The sequence below is a fragment of the Taeniopygia guttata genome, chromosome 1 (assembly GCF_048771995.1).
Source record: "Taeniopygia guttata chromosome 1, bTaeGut7.mat, whole genome shotgun sequence".
Classification (NCBI taxonomy): domain Eukaryota; kingdom Metazoa; phylum Chordata; class Aves; order Passeriformes; family Estrildidae; genus Taeniopygia; species Taeniopygia guttata.
The window spans coordinates 69,230,909-69,250,638 of NC_133024.1; the positions used below are offsets into that span (position 1 = coordinate 69,230,909).

Below are 19,730 nucleotides of genomic sequence, written 5' to 3' on the forward strand. Positions count from 1 at the left end.
ACTCAGTTCCTCTGACCTTTCATGATCAGGATTCCAAATATAAGGATGTTGTCCTCTTCTGGTAAACTGCTTCTGATAACACAAATAATTGCATTTACTATCAGATGTACTTTAATATGGAATAGACTTCTTTTCCTTGGAGGAGTAATATTTTCTTTTTATACAATGTAGCAGTAGCCTCTTAGTATTTGCAATGTTATTTTAACCTTCAACATAAAAGAAGCCAGCCTCAGCTCCTTGGCAGTAAAACAGGTTTTTCTAACCAAAAGCAACAGAGGTGTAGTAAAGTCCAGGAGCTGTCTAAGGAGTAGTCCTCTGTCTGTACAAAGCTGAATTAGTACTCTGTGTTTGTTTTTTCTCCCTCTGCTGACATTACCCTGTAGAACAGCTATTTCTAGTCCATCACCTGTGCATCTCAAGACTGCAGAGGGAAAAGAGAGCTCCAGACTCAGGAGAAATCCCTAATCTCATCCTTTCAGCCAGTCCTGAAGCTCTTGTGAAGTGCTGTGTTAGTCGAGCATTTTAAATGAAGACTGACAGGTTGGAATGATGTGTTTCTGCCAGTAGGCTACTGGATCAAGGGGAGGGACAGCATTCTACACTTGCATGTGGAATTCAAAGAAACACAACTGGCAAGATTAGAAGGGGTCTCAAAAGGAAGGTTTCTTGGTTTTCCTGGAGAACAACCTGACAAGTTAACATGAAGGACCAAGGGGAGAGAATGAAAAATCTTAGAAATGCCTTAAATGCTGAGATCTGCTTTATGCAGTTGATCACATGAGTAGGAATAAGAATGTAAAATCAATAAGGAGATGAGTTTAAAAATGTGGAAGTGCTAACAGCTACCTGTGCCAGCTTAAAAAATGAAACCAAGATACTGGGATGCTACTGGTAGCCCACAGATTTCTGACTTTTGATGTAATCAGCACCGACAAAATTAATTTAAGGAAGTTCTAAAGAGTGTGAGCATACCGTGCTAGCAAAACAGAGGCATTACAGTAAAGATATTTGCTAAAACTGCTATACAGACAGAATTTTTAACAGAGGACTTTTTCAAATTGTGAACATTTAAATGTAAACAGTCTTTGACAAAGAAAGAGAGTTGAAGGGTGAAATAATTAAGCAAAACCCCCATTATTTCTATTGTATAAGCTGAAAAAAATTAAAAAGTGAAGAAATAAAGCAGCAAAATGTCAATAAAAATTTGAATTAAAGAGAACCAATAAAAAAATTTGATCTGTTACAGGAAACAGTTCAAATACATGTTACACCTTGAGTAACAACTCTTAAAATTGTATTATTTTGGCCTTCTGTTTTGGTATCCTTCCACATCTGTTTGACTTGCCCGTGCCTGGAGCTTGTATTGTGCTCCTGAAACCTGAGGTTAGTCAGGACCATATCTCTTTAAAAAAAACCCCACACAGACAAAGAAAGAAAAAACCCAGGCTGGGAAGGGGGAGCTAAAGCCTCTGCTGCATTGGGCTGTTTGGATTCATCGGCTGCAGTAGCGGTCACGCATCCCTCCGCAGCCTGCTGATTTTGCAAAAGAGGGGGCAAAGGATCATTTTGCAGTCCAGATGCTGCCAAACACAAGCAATCAATGGAAGGAATGGCACAATGAGCAGACAAGCATGGGGAAGCGGCTTACGAAGAAATAATTAAATGCCGAGCTTTGACCCAGCTGATGCCGCGATGTAAGTACGAGCTCAACAGCAGATCCCGTGGTCACTGCAGTTGTTTGTGGGAGATGTTTTATGGGTATCCTGATGATTTTAGCACTTACAGCTGGAGAAAGCATTAACTGTGACTCGTTTCATTGTGTATTTAAGCATAAAACTGTATTGTGTCTGTCTCTACAGGATTTTTGAGTGACTCATTGCAGTGTGTTGGTAGGGTGGGTTAAGAGTAGGACTGTTTACATGAGCTTATTCTCCTTTCCTGATGGCTTATCTGGGCTCTGCTCTACAGATGTGCTAGCAGATTGCTGCAGCACCACCCTCCCTGTGCAAAGGCCTCTTACTGAATTTCAACTCTGCCTTTAAGCACAGGGATGCACAATCCATTTTTTCACACTCTAGAATGATTTGTTATACTTACTTCATGCCAAGTGCTTTATTTTAATTTTTTTCCCATGTATGCAGCTGTAGAAAGCCTATGAAATTTCAATGGCTTCATGTGTTACTATCAGGACACTAGTTCTTAACATAGCTCTCCCAAAGAGACTGCCAAGTATGATTTATTACTCGAAGGAATGTACACTTTCCTATCTTTGGACTGTTGCTAGCTGAAGTAGATGTATATATTTTTAAATATAATCCTTTTTCTTACAGAAATACAATCGGTTCTCTTTGGCAAATGATGTTCTGCTTTTTATTCTGCATATGCCCTAATGATCTAGTAATGATCTAGCTTCAAGAGAAAAAGCAGAGCTAGGGCAAGTTTACTGCATTTCTCAGCAATTTTTTTTGGTAATGAGACAAAATTTTTTATTGTAGCTGAAACTACACCTATCAGAAGAGTGAAAAAAAGCACAAGTAGTGAGTATTTCTTTGTTATTTAATGAGAATATTAATTCTGCTTTCATCTGTTTAAGTACTGCATAAAGCTCTAGCGATTTGCTCTAAGCCAGACAATATAATCTATCTATTTGATGTCCTCTGTGGCTGCACCTTGGTGCTTAATGTAGCTCCTGCAGAAACTTCTGGGAGATCTCCCTCAGTGTCGTGGAGGTGACAGTGGGGTAATGGTGACAGGCAGCCTGTGTGGGCCTGTTAAGGAGGGTGGGCAGTTGTTGCAAAGAGGAGCCTCCTTTTGTGCATCTCTTTTGGGACCTGGCAGAGCTGCAGCTCCTGATGCTGAGGGTTGCAAGGGCATTTCTGCCCCATCACACTGATCTCCTCGGTGGGGATTTAAGGCAGATCTCCCCCCACACAAAGGAGCCCACAGGGAAGTTTTTACCATCATTGCTTTGGAAGTTGCCCTCACCTTGTATTCCCAGAGGTGTAAGAGCTCCATCAGCTGTCTATTTGCAAAACTTCTTATTGCTTGCTATGAGAAACTGAATTATAAGAAGCTAAATTTATCCCTTAATAAGCTTATAGCAAATTGCTGTTACCTAGGGAGTGCTCTGGCAGTGGTCGTGAATGTTGAAGCTTGGTATTGTCAATATTCATCCTTTTCCCTTCCCCCCCTATGTCAGGATCGTCATCCTCTCAACATTGAGCAGAATTTCTGGTTGGAAACAGGGTTTTCGAAGATTAAGAAAGTAATCATTTGCAAGAATACAAAAATATTTAAAAACTCCTCAGTCCTACATAGCAAAGGTCTGTTCACCTACTGAAAACGTGCAGGACTATTGGATAAAATAGTTTTACAGGCTTCTTACCATTGTGTAAAGACAGTGGGAAAAATTCAGCTCCTGTGTACTTCCATTGTTTTCAGCAGCATTACACTGGGGGGAGTTTGGTGTTTCTGGGGCTAATTCAAAAACATTTTGTTTCTCTGTCTTTCTTTCTTGATTGTTTTCCTGTTTCTCAGATGTGATTTTTTTTTTATGACCTCCAAGGCAATAGGCACAGATTTATAAAGTATAATGCAGAGGATCTAAGATGCTCAGGTTTGGACCATATTATTTTTTTCTGTTAAGGAAAGCACAGCAGCACTTCCAAAAAAACTGAGATATCATATATCTAAAACTAGCCCATGATCATTGACTTCAAATTTTTGGGGGCCCTTGGATCTTACTCTCAGAAGCCGAGTTTCTAAAATACTGTATTTTTTTAATGTTAAAATATAGAAAAGTGTAGGCTTTGTAAGGCAAAAGAGCATTTTATTGAAGAATTTAAACAGGGTCTAGTTGCTCAGTATGCAATAACACTTGGAATACCACAGAATTGAAAGCATGCATGTCAGATTTTGAAATATTTGATGTTTTGGAAGATTTACTCTTTTTTGAAAAAAGTATTAATTCACTCAGCAATATTTTTTGTTATACTAGCAATTATTTCTGCCTCAGCTAAGAAATATAACAACTCACAATTATTTGGTACAGTAGGTTGACATTTTTCTTCTAAGTGTTAATGGATATATTTGCACTTAGCAGTCTTGAGCTAAATCTATAAATGGAGTGATGTAGCTAATTAGCATTTTTTTGATCATCTTAGCAGAAGATGGTCTTTGTTTGGAACCTTTAGCAAGCTGTTGTGATGGAGGTACACCAGAACTGTGAAAAAGTTAGGATTCACATTGTCCGTGAAGATCTAAATGTGTTTATGTGCAAAAAAAATAGTGCAGCTATGAAGATCAGACTACCAAAATAAGGCATTATTTCTGATAGGTAATGGCTACACTCATGAGAGGATGGGGCAGGTGTTTTGATCTCCTTTGGTGACCTCACAGGAGGGCATGAATATGCCTCACGCCCCTCTCAGTGGTGAGGTTTGGTTTCTCTTTTCTTACAGGAGAATGTTACAGCTGGCTGCATATACCAATCACCACCTATTTCAGATATGACAGCTGGTGGGAAATAGCAAAGGTCAGACCTTTAGCATTCTGGTGTCCCATGAGGAAATAAAACAACTGTGTTAGTATTTAAATTGCTGTTTTGTCAGGGATAGAGTTAATTTTCTTCCTGGCAGCTGGCGCAGTGCTGTGTTTTGGATTTAGTATGAGAATGATGTTGATAACACACTGATGTAGTTGTTGCTAAGTAGTGCCTGCTCTAGCTCAAGGACATTTCAGTTTCCCTTGCTCTGCCAACAAGGAGGGACACTGGAAGCTGGAAGGCAGCAGAGCAAGGATAGCTGAGCCAAACTTGCCAAAGGGTATTCCATACCATAGAATGTCATGTGCATTATATAAGCTTGTTGGAGGGGCTGGTTACTGCCCAGGGATGGGCTGGGCATTGGTCAGCAGCTGTACTGTGCATCACTTGTATCACTTGGGTTTCTGTCTCTCTTTTTGTTGTATTCCTTTGCATGACAATTATTATTGTTATTGTTGTTTAATTACATTTTCTAACCTATTCTCATCTCAACCAATGAGTTTCACCTCTTTCTGATTCTCCTCCTCATCCCACTGGGGGAAGATGGGCGAGCAAAGCATCTGAGTGGTGCTTAGCTGCTGGCTGGAATTAAATCACAACAGAGTTTTAGCTTTGGCGAAGCAAAAGGATCAGCCTGTACTTTTTTTTCATTTTAAGACAGGCTGATTTACTTATCTCTTTGTTAGTTATATATGGTGCAATGTGGAGCTCTGCAGAGGTAACAGCCAAGTTATTGTCTGATTTTAAATGATGTAAGCTGAGATCTTGGGAAATGTGATAGTTGTTTCAGAGTGGTCTGATGTGCTTTACAAGAAAACACCAGCTGTTGCCAAATCCTGTCCCATAAAATCATTCACACTATGAAAGAAACTGCTAATGTCTGATGTCTGGAGACCTGCTGGGAGAGAAGGGGAACTTCAGGATTGTGCCCTCAATCCTTGTTTGTGCTACCTGCACTTTCCCCGTAAAATGTCTCCTGTAAACCTTCCCCTTCCTTCTCAAATTTCTCTCTCCATATTGTTCTTTTTCTCCATACCAGGACAATTCCTACACAAATCACCACTTCTGACCAGCTGCCATGATGGTTTTTTGTAACAGCGGTGCCAGTCCCAGCCTGCCCTAATCCTCTGGCAGCACCTTGCGTTTCTCCAACTCTCCAGGCCACAGATGCACTGCTAAATAAGAGGTAGGGAACTAAATACTGCTCATGACCTTAGCTGTCTGTGCTCAGAGGTGCAGCTGAGCTCCTGCCTTCATGTTACGAGCCAGGGTCTCTGTCTAGTCTCTCTGTCTCTCCATGGGTAAGAGAGAGCAAGATGTGCACTGGAGGATGATTTTTGCACTATAGAGTGATGTAGAACCTCATTCCAGGTGCCAGCATTTTTAAGCTCACTACTTTCATGCTCATATTGGACTGGCGTTGAAAATACTTCCCTGCATTGGCTTGTATTTCTCCACCCTGTGCCAGTTAGAATCTCACCTTAACGCTGTTGACCCACCACAGTAAAGTAGGTTTAAGAGCTGAAGAACTTAAATTGTTTAAATTGATTTCTGGTTTGTTTTGGTTACTCCTGTTTTGGTACTCCTGTAAAAACATTGTTTTGACTCATGCTTGTTATTTGATGTTTGTGCAATGTACATATATAGACACAGGGGCATCCCTTAAACAGCTTTAGTGGTGTGGAAAGCTCATCCCTTTGGGACATACACAATCATACAATAATCTATTTAGTTGTGTAGGTTAGCAAGCCCTTCCCTACCACAGAAAAATGGATCCTTAGATACGAGATTTTTCATATCTTCTGTGACAGATCCATAAAGATGGATGTATTGCAGTTTCTCATTAGCTGTAACGTCAGACAAGGATGATGTCAGATAAATTGTGCATGCCCTGTCTTATAAATAATAAATGAAAAGGACACTGTCTCATCTTCAGCTGATGGATGAATGTTATAGCTGGATGGAAAAGCCACCAGCCTAATTTGTGAAACATAATGGAGCAACAAAATTGCTTTGGCTCCCTTAAGTGTATTTATCCCAGGGCCTCCTGCCTGACCTTTTATCTTGATCTTTGGCATATCTCTCATCATGTTGTCAAATCCAAGTAGCAATGAAGTCTTACTGTTTTCGAAAAAAATGCCAAAAATAATAGAACAAACTGCAGTGTTTTTTTGGGCAACCCAAACTCTATAATATAAAAATCTTTCACATATCCTTTCAGCATGGCTTCACTTATTAATTATTAGCATAGCAACTGTAATCAAAAGTGTGCTTATCATTTCTTTCTTTTTATTGTAGTGCTGCAAAGAGAGCTTTGTTGTTATAAGCTCATCATTAATCATAATTTTCACTAACAAGGTGCTCTTTAATCAAGTAGTTCAAAACACTCTGCATACACTCATGAATGCAGCTTTATTTATTTATGCAGCACCTGATGCTTAATATAGCTCTCTATGAATAATGCTATAGCTGTTTGATGTGTTGAAAAGTTCACGTTCAGACCCTCGGTCATTTTCTTTCACTGTTAGGCCACCTTTTTAGTATTATTGATTGGGGGAAGAAAAAAGGGTATTAAAATGTTCCTCTAGAAAGTGCTATGTAGAATTGGCTAGGTTGTGAAGCAATGGAAGAGAAGGATGTGATGGCAAGTCATGGGCACAGCAAATCTTGGCAGAGTTTTAAGGTTGTTTTTCAACAACAGTTGCTGTCATAAATGGCACCTGCTACATAAACAGGTGGCATTTTAGTGCTTTTTACACTTGGCAGCATCTGTAAATGACTTGGGTAGTTTCAGCTTTTAAAATATTTCCTCTGCACTCTCTCGGTATGCTGTATCAAGTCAGATCTGTGTTCATCTCCTTGCTGCTCCAACATTTGGCATTCCTAGTTGAAAGTTTTCACTATAATTTGTCCCAGTGCAGAGACAAGCTCCCCCCACTTATGAAGTAGAAATTAATACAGATGCATTCCCTGCTTAAAAGCATACTAGTCATAGACAGAAAATGCCATGCCATTTGTCATCAATTGTGGCTGACAAATGACATAGAGAAAAAATCATTCTGGTCATGTCTGTCAAACCCTATCCATACTTTTGCAAGTACATAGTGGTCATAAAAATATCTTCCTGGATTTTTTAAAATGTATTTAAAAATTGGAGGAAATGAAGAGAAAAATGGTTTTTGAAAATTAACATCAGTAACTAAAAAAAAAACAAACAAACAAATAGCCATGCAACAAACACCTCAGAAGTATTTCTGTTAGTCTGAATACTCTTTACCAAGTATATGAACAGAACCCATCAGAGCTGATCTCACTCTTGTGTCTGTTTCTGACACAGCTCCCTGTCCTTTGCAGAGAAATTTGGCTGGTTACCATGTGGAATTGTTTTGGAGAAAGAATATAGCCTGCAAAATATTCCCCACTTCTTATTCATGGACCTGCCTCTCTCCTTACCACCAGTCATGGACACATGCAGGGGTAAGTCTGTGCTAGGAACAATGTAACCATCACTATTTCAGGTCTTTTGACCTAAAACAAACTCTGTTTCTTCAAAGTTCCTGCAAATCTCTCAAGACCACTGGGATGTCATAGGGGGCACAGAGACCTGGGAGCAGGACTACCTAATGGATGCATGGCCCAGATCTAGCCTGGTTCTGACCTTGGGCATTGTGTGCATCTGATATGCCAGTTTCTGCACACAAGACCAAGTAACGCCAGGCACATGCAGAAACCCTGAGAGGAGCAGCTGGAGAGCAGCCCAGCAGAGAGGGATCTGGGGTTCATGGTAGGCAGCAGCTCAGTGGGAGTCGCACTGAACCCTGGCAGCCAGGAAGGCAAACCCCATCAACAAACAGGTGTATCAAACAGCGTCACCAGCTGGGCAAAAAAGGGAGTATTTATACACTTTTCCATAGGTCAGGATCAGCCTGATCCAAAGTAATGTTTTGTTTTCTCTTCTCTCTGCACAGGGCTGGTCTATTTGTTCAGGTCGCTGTGATGTATCTGTAGGTTCTGAATTATGTGATTCCCTCTAATAGCTGCAGATTGGGGCCTTTATTCTAGATTTGATACTACAGTGCTACTGCATCAAACAAACAGTTACAAAATATTTTGCTCCCTAGCCTTAGTCAGAGAGTCCTGTGGTAAGTCTGGGTGCAAGGCAAAACTGATGTGATTTGCTCTTCTACCTTTAGCTGAACAGTCTTGTGGTGTGCTGGGGTACAAGCAAACAGAACAAAATCACCAACATCAACACTGAAATTCTCTGCCAGCTGACTGAACAACAGTGAATTTCTGTTTCAGGAGAGCACACTAAGGCATTTTGTCCTTAATGTATCCATTAATTTTTGGTTTATAGCCTACATTTAGCAGATCTGAGATGCATGAGTACACTACTCACGATGCACAAAGGATCTGTAACTGCCCAGAACACTTTTTCCCAGTATATAGTACTTATCTCTGATTCATTAAAAATATTTCCTACAAAAATGGCAATTTCAGAAATGATCTAATTACTTCCAATTAGAGTGAATTAACTTTAATTCATACCTCAGTTAGGGAATTTCAGTTTCTGCACGTTTTTTCCTATTAGCCATGTCATCTTGGATCCCATGTTGAATGCAAAAAATATCAGGGAATGCTACTTGACTTTGCTACCTTGCTCTACAATAGTTTGTGAATGTAGCTTTCTAAGTAAAAAGGCCATATCTCAAATTGAACTCAGAAATAATTTGGAAGCTATTGCAGGGTAGGAAATGCATTGTTCAGTGAACAAGTGCACTGCACACAGCCTGCAGTCCAAAACTGCTGTCCTGATGAGATGAATCAGAGCTCAGTTTCGTCAGATGTATTTATATCAGCAATGCATGTTTGTCTCACCTGGAGATCCCTCCAGCTGGGGCTGTCTGCATCTCTCATCCCTCCCAAAGGACAGACTGACTTGGCAGGCTCATATTACCTCATAATAAGCTTTCCAGTAACCCAATGTGAAGAAAGGCTCTCTTCACAAGAATAATTGAGGGCAGGAGAAGTATTAGGAGAAGGTTTGCCTTCATAAATGCTCCTTTGAGAGTTGTTAATACTTTTTCCTCCATGAAAGTATTGGGAATATACTGTAACTGTAGACTTGAAATTCTCTCATCAGGCTTTTGTCTGTCAGATGTAGATTTCAGAGCTGTAGTCTAAGAATTTCCATTTCCAAACTTTAATGAATGAAATACTGCAAAACACATACATACAATCAATTGATCAATCAATCACATTTACGTATATCTGATACAGGTTAGTATTTTGTGGCTATCAATATTCCCTGAATTCAAATAACTGTAAACAGAAGGAGAAACTTCCATATAATAATAGATACTCATTTGGTGAAAGCAGGAAAAAAAAAAAAAAAAAACCAACAAAAAAACCACTAAACTGTACTTAGAAGACAGAAAGTTCAACTAAAAACACAACTACTCTTACCATCAGGCATAGTTACTTCCTGGCCATCTGTGCTGCAAAGCGACCAAAGGGGAAGATGCTAGGCCAGAGAAAGCAGTGAAGCCACCTATCATATTGATAGCATTCAGGGAACACTAATGCCTAAGTCAAACTTAAATTCACTTTTTCATTGAAGATAATTTTTTTCAAGATCTGAACCCATCTACCTGTCATTGAAATGTTGAAGTTAGATCAGTAACAGTGTTTGGACATAGCTAAACCCTTCACTTAAGGGTAAAAACAAAAATAATTTTAGACATAATGTGTGAAAGGATAACTTACCATATATGCATATTACTTGTTATAATTACTTGGAGTTTGACTTACTCAGTGTGTAAGAAAATTTCCTTAGTGAATTTTTTTCTACTTTAAACACTTGAATGTAAACAAAGAACTATTTGTGTACATCTAAACGAACTAAATCAAATATTCTTATTTGGTATAGTTCATTATACCTAAGCCTGGACTGCCTGTTAGCTTATAGTGCAGGAGGCAATGCATAAGGAATTTGGATACCAAGACTGGGTAGTCAGCTTTAGGGCATAACTGACCTTATAGTATATAACTATTTTAAGTTCATCTTCGGAATAAGTTCAGTTACTGTTTCAGTTTAAGTGCTTATCTGCAAAGTCTACTTCAGATGCACTCTGAGACTTCGTGTCTCTGTTATAATGGTTTTCTGAGTACAGCACAGTACAGCGCCCTTAAGTAACGAAGAAGGGTGTTTGGTTTGCCTGATATTTCAGTCACTAGTAATGTTGAAAACAATAATTAAGGTGTAACTTTTCCAGGTTACTCTTGAAGAAAAGTGCTTGAAGGAGATTTATTTTAGCTAAATCCAAACAAAATCTATATTTAAACAAAAAGAGAGAGAAGGAAGTCTGCAAAAGTACTCAGTTCCCTTCCTTCCTGTGGAATTGTATTTCCAGAGCCCTTGACCAACTACTTTTCCTTCCAGCTCTGTATCACTTACAGAGACTGAGTTCAACAAAAACTATGCAATTATTCTGAATTTTTAGTATTTTCTGCCATAAGGGCTCAGTTCTTATCTTGTTCTAGCACATTTTGGAATGTTTTTCAGTATAGTTTTAATCTTAAAATCCTATGTGATAAAGCATGAAAGCTCCTGTAATTCACAATAATATAAATGCAGAGCCATATCTTTTACTGATGGCACTGATTTCTATCTGCTGATGGTGTAGATTACTCATTTCAGTTGAAGTTGCTACACCAAAACTGTCTAGGCAATTAACATACTAAGGACATACCTACTTTATTTCCAGCTTTTATGGCTTGCTGTCACATTATTGTATTTCACTGTATCAGATCTGTGTCAAATTTCTGCTGAACAGATATCTCTGAGAAGTTTTTACATTTGTGTGCTATCTGCAGTTGTGTGATGGCCTTGAATTTAATTTGATAGAAGTGCATTTTGAACTCAGCTAGTGTAAGTTGTGTGTTGACAGAAACTATTTGTGCGACTGTCTAAAACATATATTAAGCTTTAGCTATTGCAGTACTTTTTCCACAGATTTCCTACTCAAAACTTTGGATAGTGTTCAGTAATTCTGATGGTTCTTGTATTTTTTCCCTTGCTGCTGGACGGACGTAACAATTCTGGTTTAGACATTATCATTGTGTAAAGAAACTCAGTGTATTTCATTTAGACTGATCCTAATATTAACTAGGATGGAGAAGGAATGAACAGATAGACAATCAGACAATGGTTTTTAAAACAAAAATTTCTGTAGCAGTGAATAAATAAATAAATAAATAAATACATACATATATATATATATAATATATCCACCTACCTGGTTTGCAGGCAAAATTAGGTATTTGTGTTGCTGTACCTGTGGTTCCTACCTACAACTAATCACAGACATCCACAAAGGTGATTGTTTTTGCACTTTGACTGCTAAACCTCCTCCCCCAAAATTCAATTAAAGACACGAGTAAAGTCCTCCAGCAAAAGTGTTTTATCCTAAAAGGTAATAAATTTCACAGCAGAAAATTGGCATAGGCATTGATTATAACTGGCTTTTTTTTCCTCCAGGAGAGATTTATGGTTGGCTATAGCAATAAATTCAATTAGAGAATGTTCTCAGATGCTGCAGCTCAGTATCATATAAATGTATAAGGTAACCTGTATGACCAGCTCAGGCACCAAGGAATTGTAAGGTCAGTAAGTTAAGTGCGCCAGGATAAATCTGTATCTGGTATATGACAGCCAAGTTGGCTCTCTTTCTTTCCATGGGAAACAACATAAGACATGACTGTGTTGAAATCTTTCTAGGATTGTAATGTGATCTGGTACCAAACTTTTGGTCACATCTGTGCTGGCAAGACCAAGCACCTTCGAGGACTATTGGAATTATTTGCTGGGGTAGAGATGTCAGTTCACAGTGTACTAGAATGTGCTTTTCTGCTAAGCAAACTATTTGTTGTATCAATAATTTTAGGCTGGTTTTAGGTAATTTGGACCCCTCAATTTTCTGAACAAGGTGTCATTGTCAAAAACCCTAGAAGATATTTCTGTTTTCCTAGCATGTGTCAGTACCAAGAAAAGTAACATATCAAGGGGGCAACATAATAAAGGACAATTTTGAAAGACCAAGTCTAGAAATAGAATGGAGTCTGAGAAAATGTGTCACTCACTAATTATGGAGAGGCTGTCTCCTAAAGTCATAATTAGCTTTCTATTACTTTATCTTATAATGTATTTTCCCTTTATCGTTCCTCAAGGCAATTGAAGCTGCTCAACAAACTTGAAATACTTTTCATGTCTGATTTTCTAATGGCATTTTATAGGAACTGGTATAAGCTATCCTTATCTTCCAGCCATGGCTGCACACACAGTGCCTGGGCCTCTTGAGCCTGGCTTTCCACTGTAGCCAAAAAGCCTTCCCTTAGCACTCCCCTCCAATTGCAACCCATTATGCAGCTGGGCTGCAATAGTTTTGCTCTTTTTGAAATCATTCACATCTGAGAAAATGGGGCTGGATTTGCAAGGCCCTTTGCTTCAGTCTTTATTACTTAAGTATGACTTAAAGGTGGATTTTCTTTTGATTATAAGGTAGATTTATATCTCAGTATCCAGAGAAAGAAAAATTAATATTAAATCCACTTAGAACATATTATGTTAACTTAAATTCTTCATAATGATTGTCACAGTAAACATGCATTCAGGATTCATACATTTCAACATTTTTTTTACTGAGTAGGTAAAATCCTTAAGTATTAAATAACCCCCAGTATTCAAGCCACAGATTCTATTTCCCTTTCTTTCATGTGATTTGTATTTCAGGATCATGCTTACATCTAATTCATCTTTTGCAATTTAGCCACAGTTGTTTTCCTTTCTGGGTCAGGAAGGAATGTTTGTGCATTGCTTCTTTGAAGAGGGACATATACAACTGCACATTGTGAAAAGACTTGCCAACGCTGTCAGAAGCTCAGAGAAGGTTTTACATTTGCACAGATGCAGAACAACAATGGAACACCACTGTCAGTACTCCCAACGCTCTTAAACTTATCTTCCTTTGGTAATAACTTAATGTTGTATGTTGTTTCCTGCAGCTTGACAGCACACATCTTCCCTCACTTGTACACTGTTCTGGTGCTACAGAATTTCAGTGGAAATAGTCCCAAAGTTAGCATAGGGTAGATGTTGACCTATACACCTTGGGACTGGGAATTAGCTGGGAGGAGTTTGAATCCTCACAGTGGAAAGTCATTGCAAGCTAGTTAACCTCTTCCCTAGCTGCAAGCCATTTGAATAGAAGGGCAAAATCCTTCTCCATGAATGCTCTGCCCAGCCTCTTACTTTCCTTGTTGGCATAGTTTTATATCCAGGCTTTACACCTAGCGTAGAGGAATATTATCCTAGAACAGTCGCCATTTGTACTGGTTTTGGCTGGGATAGATAGAATTAATTTTCTTCCTAGCAGCTGGTACAGAACTGTGGTTTTGAATTTAGTATGAGAATAATGTTGATAACTTGCTGATGTTGCCACTGTTGCTCAGTAGTGCTTACTTTAAATTGAGGTTTTTCAGTTTTCTGTGCTCTGACAGCAAGGAGGTGCACAAGAAATTGAGAGGGAACAGGGCCAGGACAGCTAAGCCCAAAGGGGCTGAAGGGATGTTCCAGATGACAGAATGTCAGGCTGACTATATAAAGTGGGTTGTATTGACCATGAGAGATGGATCTCTGCTCAGGGATGGGCTGGGCATTGGTCAGTGGGTGGTAAGCAATTGTTTTGTGCATCACTTTTCTTTCTTGGGTATTATTTCTGTCTCTCTTTTTGTTGTATTTCTTTGCATTACCATTACTTCATTGTTATTAATATTAATTATAATAATATTTTCAATTATTAAGCTGCTCTTATCTCAACCCACAGATTTTAACTTTTTCCCTGGTTCTGCTCTCCATCCCACTGGGGAGCGAGTGAGCAGCTGCTGGGTGCTTAGTTGCCAGCTGGCATTAAACCATGACACCCATTCAGTCAGTGTACTCACAGCTCTGCATGTTTGTCGCCGTGCTGACTATATGGTATTAAACTGGAGGGAGGTGAAGCAGGAAACCTCACTGCTCTGTGTCAGCTCTCCCTCCGTGTGCCTACAAGCAACGCACAAGGCAGTTTATAATTAGTATTATGACTCACTCCATACTGGTAACTGCAACTATGCCCTCAAAGGAAATGGCTTTTTCATACCCTTCGGTTCAATGCTGTTCTGTATTAATGGCCCTCCCCTTTTCCCTTGTGTCCCTTCTTCCAGAACTCCTGAGCTGATGTTAAGAAGTATCTTCTAGCAGGTGTGACTGAGAAGACATGTCAGACTTCGGGCTGCACTAATACTCTTCCAGCTGTGCCTGCTTCCAGAAAAAAAGGAAGACAAAACAGAAACAGCAGCTTCCAGAATTCCATGCCTTTTCTAGAAGAAAAATAGAAATCAACTGCACAAGAATATAGCCTGAATTCAGGCTATATTAAAGAAACTGAACAAGACCTCCTTGCTTTCTGAGATCTGTTCTTGATTATAAGAGAATGAACTTCTGTGAACAATTAAGAAAGTGGCTTTAAAAGAAAACTGAAGTAGCAAATGGTGATGCACAGAGATATCTTGGGCAGAAAAGTGATGGAGTGAATACTGAATTGACTTTCATATGCTTGGGCTTTCTGGTGTCCACTGAAGAGATGATAAGCAAAAAGGATTAAAAAATAACTTTCTAATTTATAAATCAAATATCTGCTTCATGTTCCTATCAAGAAGATATCAAAGAAAAAGAGACAATGGAGATCAAGGATAAGAACAGGTAAAAAAACACCAACTAAGCAAAAAAAATCTTCTGAAAAAATTTACTGTTAGGCTGGCATGGTCAAACATCCATAATCAGTAATTTAAAGCAGTCTGAAACCTGGCTAGTGTTTGTACAAAATTGCTATTTTTAAAAGTGAAATTAATTTCTTAAATTACAAAATATTATGTATGTGCCCGATTCTGCTGCATTTACTTATGAATTGTCTCCATGAAATTTATGAAAATTGCATGAAAAACTCCTGTGATTAAAGGAGTTTCAATTTCAATTTACAGTCTCCATTCACTATAGCACTTTTTGTAAACAAGTGAAAGAGAAAGTTTCCTTCCTGTGCTTGTCTAACTGAATTCAACATATTGTTTCACTGCACTGAATGTATAATCTTGCCAACAGCTAGAATGCAACGTAAGTTCTTTGTGTCAATGGTGTCTAAACAAAGTTAATGAGATAAGTGTTTACTTGTTGTAAGTTACAAAACATAAAGTTTTAATTAGAAATGTTCTTATTTGCTGTCAGTGGGCCTGCAGGAAGAAATCAGCTTCCACTCTCAGCCTTGCAATCTGCAGAAATCCCCTTGATGTGCAGTTCTTTATTGTACAGCCTCTGCTTTTTCCTGTGTGTTAAGAAGAGCTTTGCATTCTTAGGTCGTGGTTGTCAGCAGCAGCTGACTGCTCTTTCAGGGTCTGTTCCACTTGCTCCCTGGGTAATTCTGTGAAAATCCTTTAAAGTTATATATTTCCATTGCCAGGTGACTGTGGGATAGAAAATTTAGGGGTTTGAATCTCTCTCTTTTTTTGTAGGTCAGTTAACTAGTCCCTTCTAATGTAGATCTTACACATCTGGGCATCTCTGAGGATTTTTTTCACTTCTCTGTTTACCCAGAAGAGGATGACCTGTGTGCTTTCTTCCCCTTTTCCTCCCTTCCTCTTACTAGCCTTACATGTGACTCATGTTTCTTCTTTTGTGCCACCTGTCCTTCTGTTTTCTGAAGCATAAATTGTAGCTTGTGTTTTTCTATGGAATTGTGTTATGAGTGAGACAGAACTGATACAGAGGTGAAAAAGAGCTAGGATTATCTGGAAGGATATTGCTGGATATCATCCACTATCTGATGAAGAGACAATTGCAGAAGTGCTTGAAGTTGTGGTTTTCTACAATTATTAAAACTACTTGTCTTGTATTTCCTTCTGTTTTATATTCTGGTTTTCTCAAAATACAAAGGACTCTTGACTAGTGTCTAGAAAATGGTACGAAACTTTGCAGCATGATTAGATGTAGTATTCAGCAAAAATAGGGATCAGTAAATACTACTCAAAATGTTTAAGGCATGTGTAATCTGGACCATTTTAGTTACAAAGTTGATTTTCCTCAGTGGAAAGATAGTAGCTTCATTAACTCTGAAATTAAAATAGGAAAAATGTCTTAAGGTAGTATGGGAAAACGCCAGCTTTGATAACCTGATGAATCTGTGTTCTAAATGGAGGAAAAAACCTAGGCATGCATTAATAAATGAGGTCCTGAAATCAATTTACAAATTTAGGCTCTGCTCTTTTGATGTTTCAAGGTTAAAATGGATGTTCTAAATCTGGACCTTATATTGGCACCAAAGGCCAAAAGAAAATACCACCAGTAATTTAACATATTGCTTATTAAAAAATGTATGCCAACAGCAGCTCTTGCAACACTGTAGTCCCTCCTATTGCAATCCCTAAAGAGCAATTGAGGAGTTTATTTTTATCATTTGGTTTACTCTTTTACATAATTTGAAATGTCAAATATTTTGTACTGGTATTTTGTTATTTGTACCATCTGGAATCAAAAGTTCTGTGATTCTCAGCAATTTAAATTTGTGGAGTAATGGTTACTGCTCTATAGTTGAGTTGTCTCCTCAAGGACTTAGCTTAAAGTTGTATTTTCTTCCAGGTGGATCAAAGAGGAAATTTTACTTCAGCATTTGAGATTTTGAAAACTTGTGATTTATTTTTGCCTTCTTGCTTTGCTGCTTATTTGCAAAGAATAAATGGAAACAACTTTTATAGGTTTTTAAACTATTTTCCATTAGAATTTGCTTAATGCCACCAAAGAACTCACTTGAACACTAAAGTAAATCACAGAGAGATCAAAATCATTAGACGAAAATAATTTTCTGTCTCTGTGCCCTTAAAGGTTTTGCTCCTTTTTGCTATTCAAAAGTATCCTGTTCTGTTGATATTTGACTTTTAGAAACATGTCAGCTTGAAAAAGGGATAAGATAATACTTTAGTTCTTCAATATTTGACTAAGCTATGATCATGTAAATATTTTGCTTAGAAACTGCTAATAATGGTTTCACATAAGGGGTGCAAAGTAGGAGTATTTCTTTAAACTCACTGCACCAATCCAAAATAGATAGTTTCATCAAAATATCCAACTTCTTTAATAGATCGGAGGAAAAATGAGACATTTGTTTGAAGCAAACACTTCACATGCCATAGTTTGGGGGTTTTTCTGTCCATTTGTACTAGATAGAACTCAAGCTGGAGAAAGATCAGATGTTTTCTGTTAGTGGAGCAATTCAAATGAAACAGAAACCATACAGTAAGGGGTGGCTTGCCAATGACTAGCACATGTGTCATCAACAAATGGTAGGCTTATTTTCAAACTTCTTGAAAATGCATTAGTAAGAAAGGGTATAGCAAGTTCCTGGCAGTGGTTATAGACCAGTGCAATCTGTAATGTCTGACTGCTGGGAAATACATACAGTGCAATGTTTAAAACATCTGTTGGTAACTTTTGAGGAGTTGATTTAAGAATGAAGGTCAGTGCTTGCTGTGTTATAGAAAGCTTTGCTGTAAGTTTGGTGGGCATGTCTCAAACCCAGATGATGTTGCTGAGTCACTGCTCCTTGCCTGCCAGCACTGCAGAATGTTCCTTGCTGTGCTGGAAGCCACTGCGCTGCAGCGGTTTTCCTCTGGCAGGAGTGACCTAATCATGTCTGTTTCTTATCACACCATACACCCCTTTTGTAGACCCCATTCCATCTTTCTAATCACGCTGACAGGATGGAAGGGACTCCCATCAATCTTTTTTTCTGCTACTGCAGTCTTATTTTAAATAATTGGAAATATGAGGTGATTCTGCAATGCAGAATTTTCTGTCTTCAAGGAAATGTTTCTTTGAAAATGGCCTTCGTTTTATAAAAATAATTTAATGTTGCAGAGACTGTTTTTTTTTTTTTTATTGTATGTCCCTTCTTGTATGACTTATTCTGAACTTATATGACTTCATTCTGAACCGCATATAATTTATTTATTGCCACAGGAGAATTTTCCATATGTATTTTTAAATCTAAGTGCTGTTCTGCTTGGATAAGTGGTTATAAAATTGTTAGCATAGGAAATTCTATATATAATATTAAAAAACTCTCAAATTAGACCCAGCCCTTTTTTATTTAAGTTGTTTTTTTTCGTTTGGGACTTTTTTTTTAATTACCACGGGTAGTCAAAAAATTCCTTGCTGTTGTTAAGGTCATATAATTTTTTTTTAACATTGCCATGTAAAATAATTTTTAGTAGTTCTGCACAACAAATTTCTACATGATACCTTGAAATTTCTTGGATTACCCAGCTTCCAAATGCTCTTTTCAAATGGATGGGATTTAAAAATTTATTTTTGTTGTTGTTGCAAGTTAGAACATGTACTCTTTTATCTTTTAGTCAGTCACTGTGATTTCTGTATCACCAATTTCTAGGATATTTTTATTTAGACATGAAGAAAAAGTAAGGGGATCAGATTTTTGAGAACAAACATGGCTAATTTCCAATAGCTCAAGAGTCTAATTCCTTTGTCCAGAACCTTGAAAGGTTCCATTTCTGTATTACCAGCTCTTCCCAACTCTTCCCTTCTACTAAGAGGTCATATACTAGACAGAATCTGTGGTATGCAAAGTGTTTTTCCTCTAATATTAATGGTAAATCATCACAGGACGTAATTTGTGAGTATTGTTTTGTCATGTGATGTGGCATAAGTTGGGGAACTTCAGCATGGCACTGATAGGAGGATGGTCCATGGCCCTGTATGTGTCCCACTCACAAGGAGATATGGTTGTTACTTGGTAGCTTTGTTCTTCTCCAGGGTCCCATTCAAACAATTGTGCATACTTCAGATGATGCTAAATCACTGCCATGATCCCTAGAAAAGAAGAAGAATTAGATTTTGTGAATGCAGCTTCGTAGTTCACCAAGATCTGGAGAGTATTTTAGTAGCTAATGTGGATGGAACTGCATTGGGTTTCAACTCCTTCCATTTTGCCCTGCCACCCTCATTTGTGTCCCTTCTGCAAGTATTAAGACATAAAAAGATAAACATTAAGAGATTAGAAAGCAGTTTTCTCATTCTTTCGGA

At 38.2% G+C, this 19,730-nt stretch overlaps 1 protein-coding gene across 6 annotated transcripts in view; it reads left to right on the top strand.

Moving 5' to 3' along the window:
* Window positions 1-1,414: 1,414 nt before the first annotated feature.
* Window positions 1,415-19,730, top strand: part of SACS (sacsin molecular chaperone) — a 53,329-nt gene continuing 35,013 nt past the window's right edge. The window contains exons 1-5 of one of the 6 annotated variants that reach the window (XM_030275297.4): window positions 1,416-1,694; window positions 2,496-2,537; window positions 5,583-5,729; window positions 7,881-8,020; window positions 14,807-15,344. In XM_030275297.4, coding sequence (XP_030131157.4) covers window positions 15,322-15,344 — 23 coding nt within the window. In that variant the 5' untranslated portion in view covers window positions 1,416-1,694; window positions 2,496-2,537; window positions 5,583-5,729; window positions 7,881-8,020; window positions 14,807-15,321. The other 5 variants (XM_030275289.4, XM_030275303.4, XM_072930773.1 and 2 more) reach the window with 5 other exon arrangements.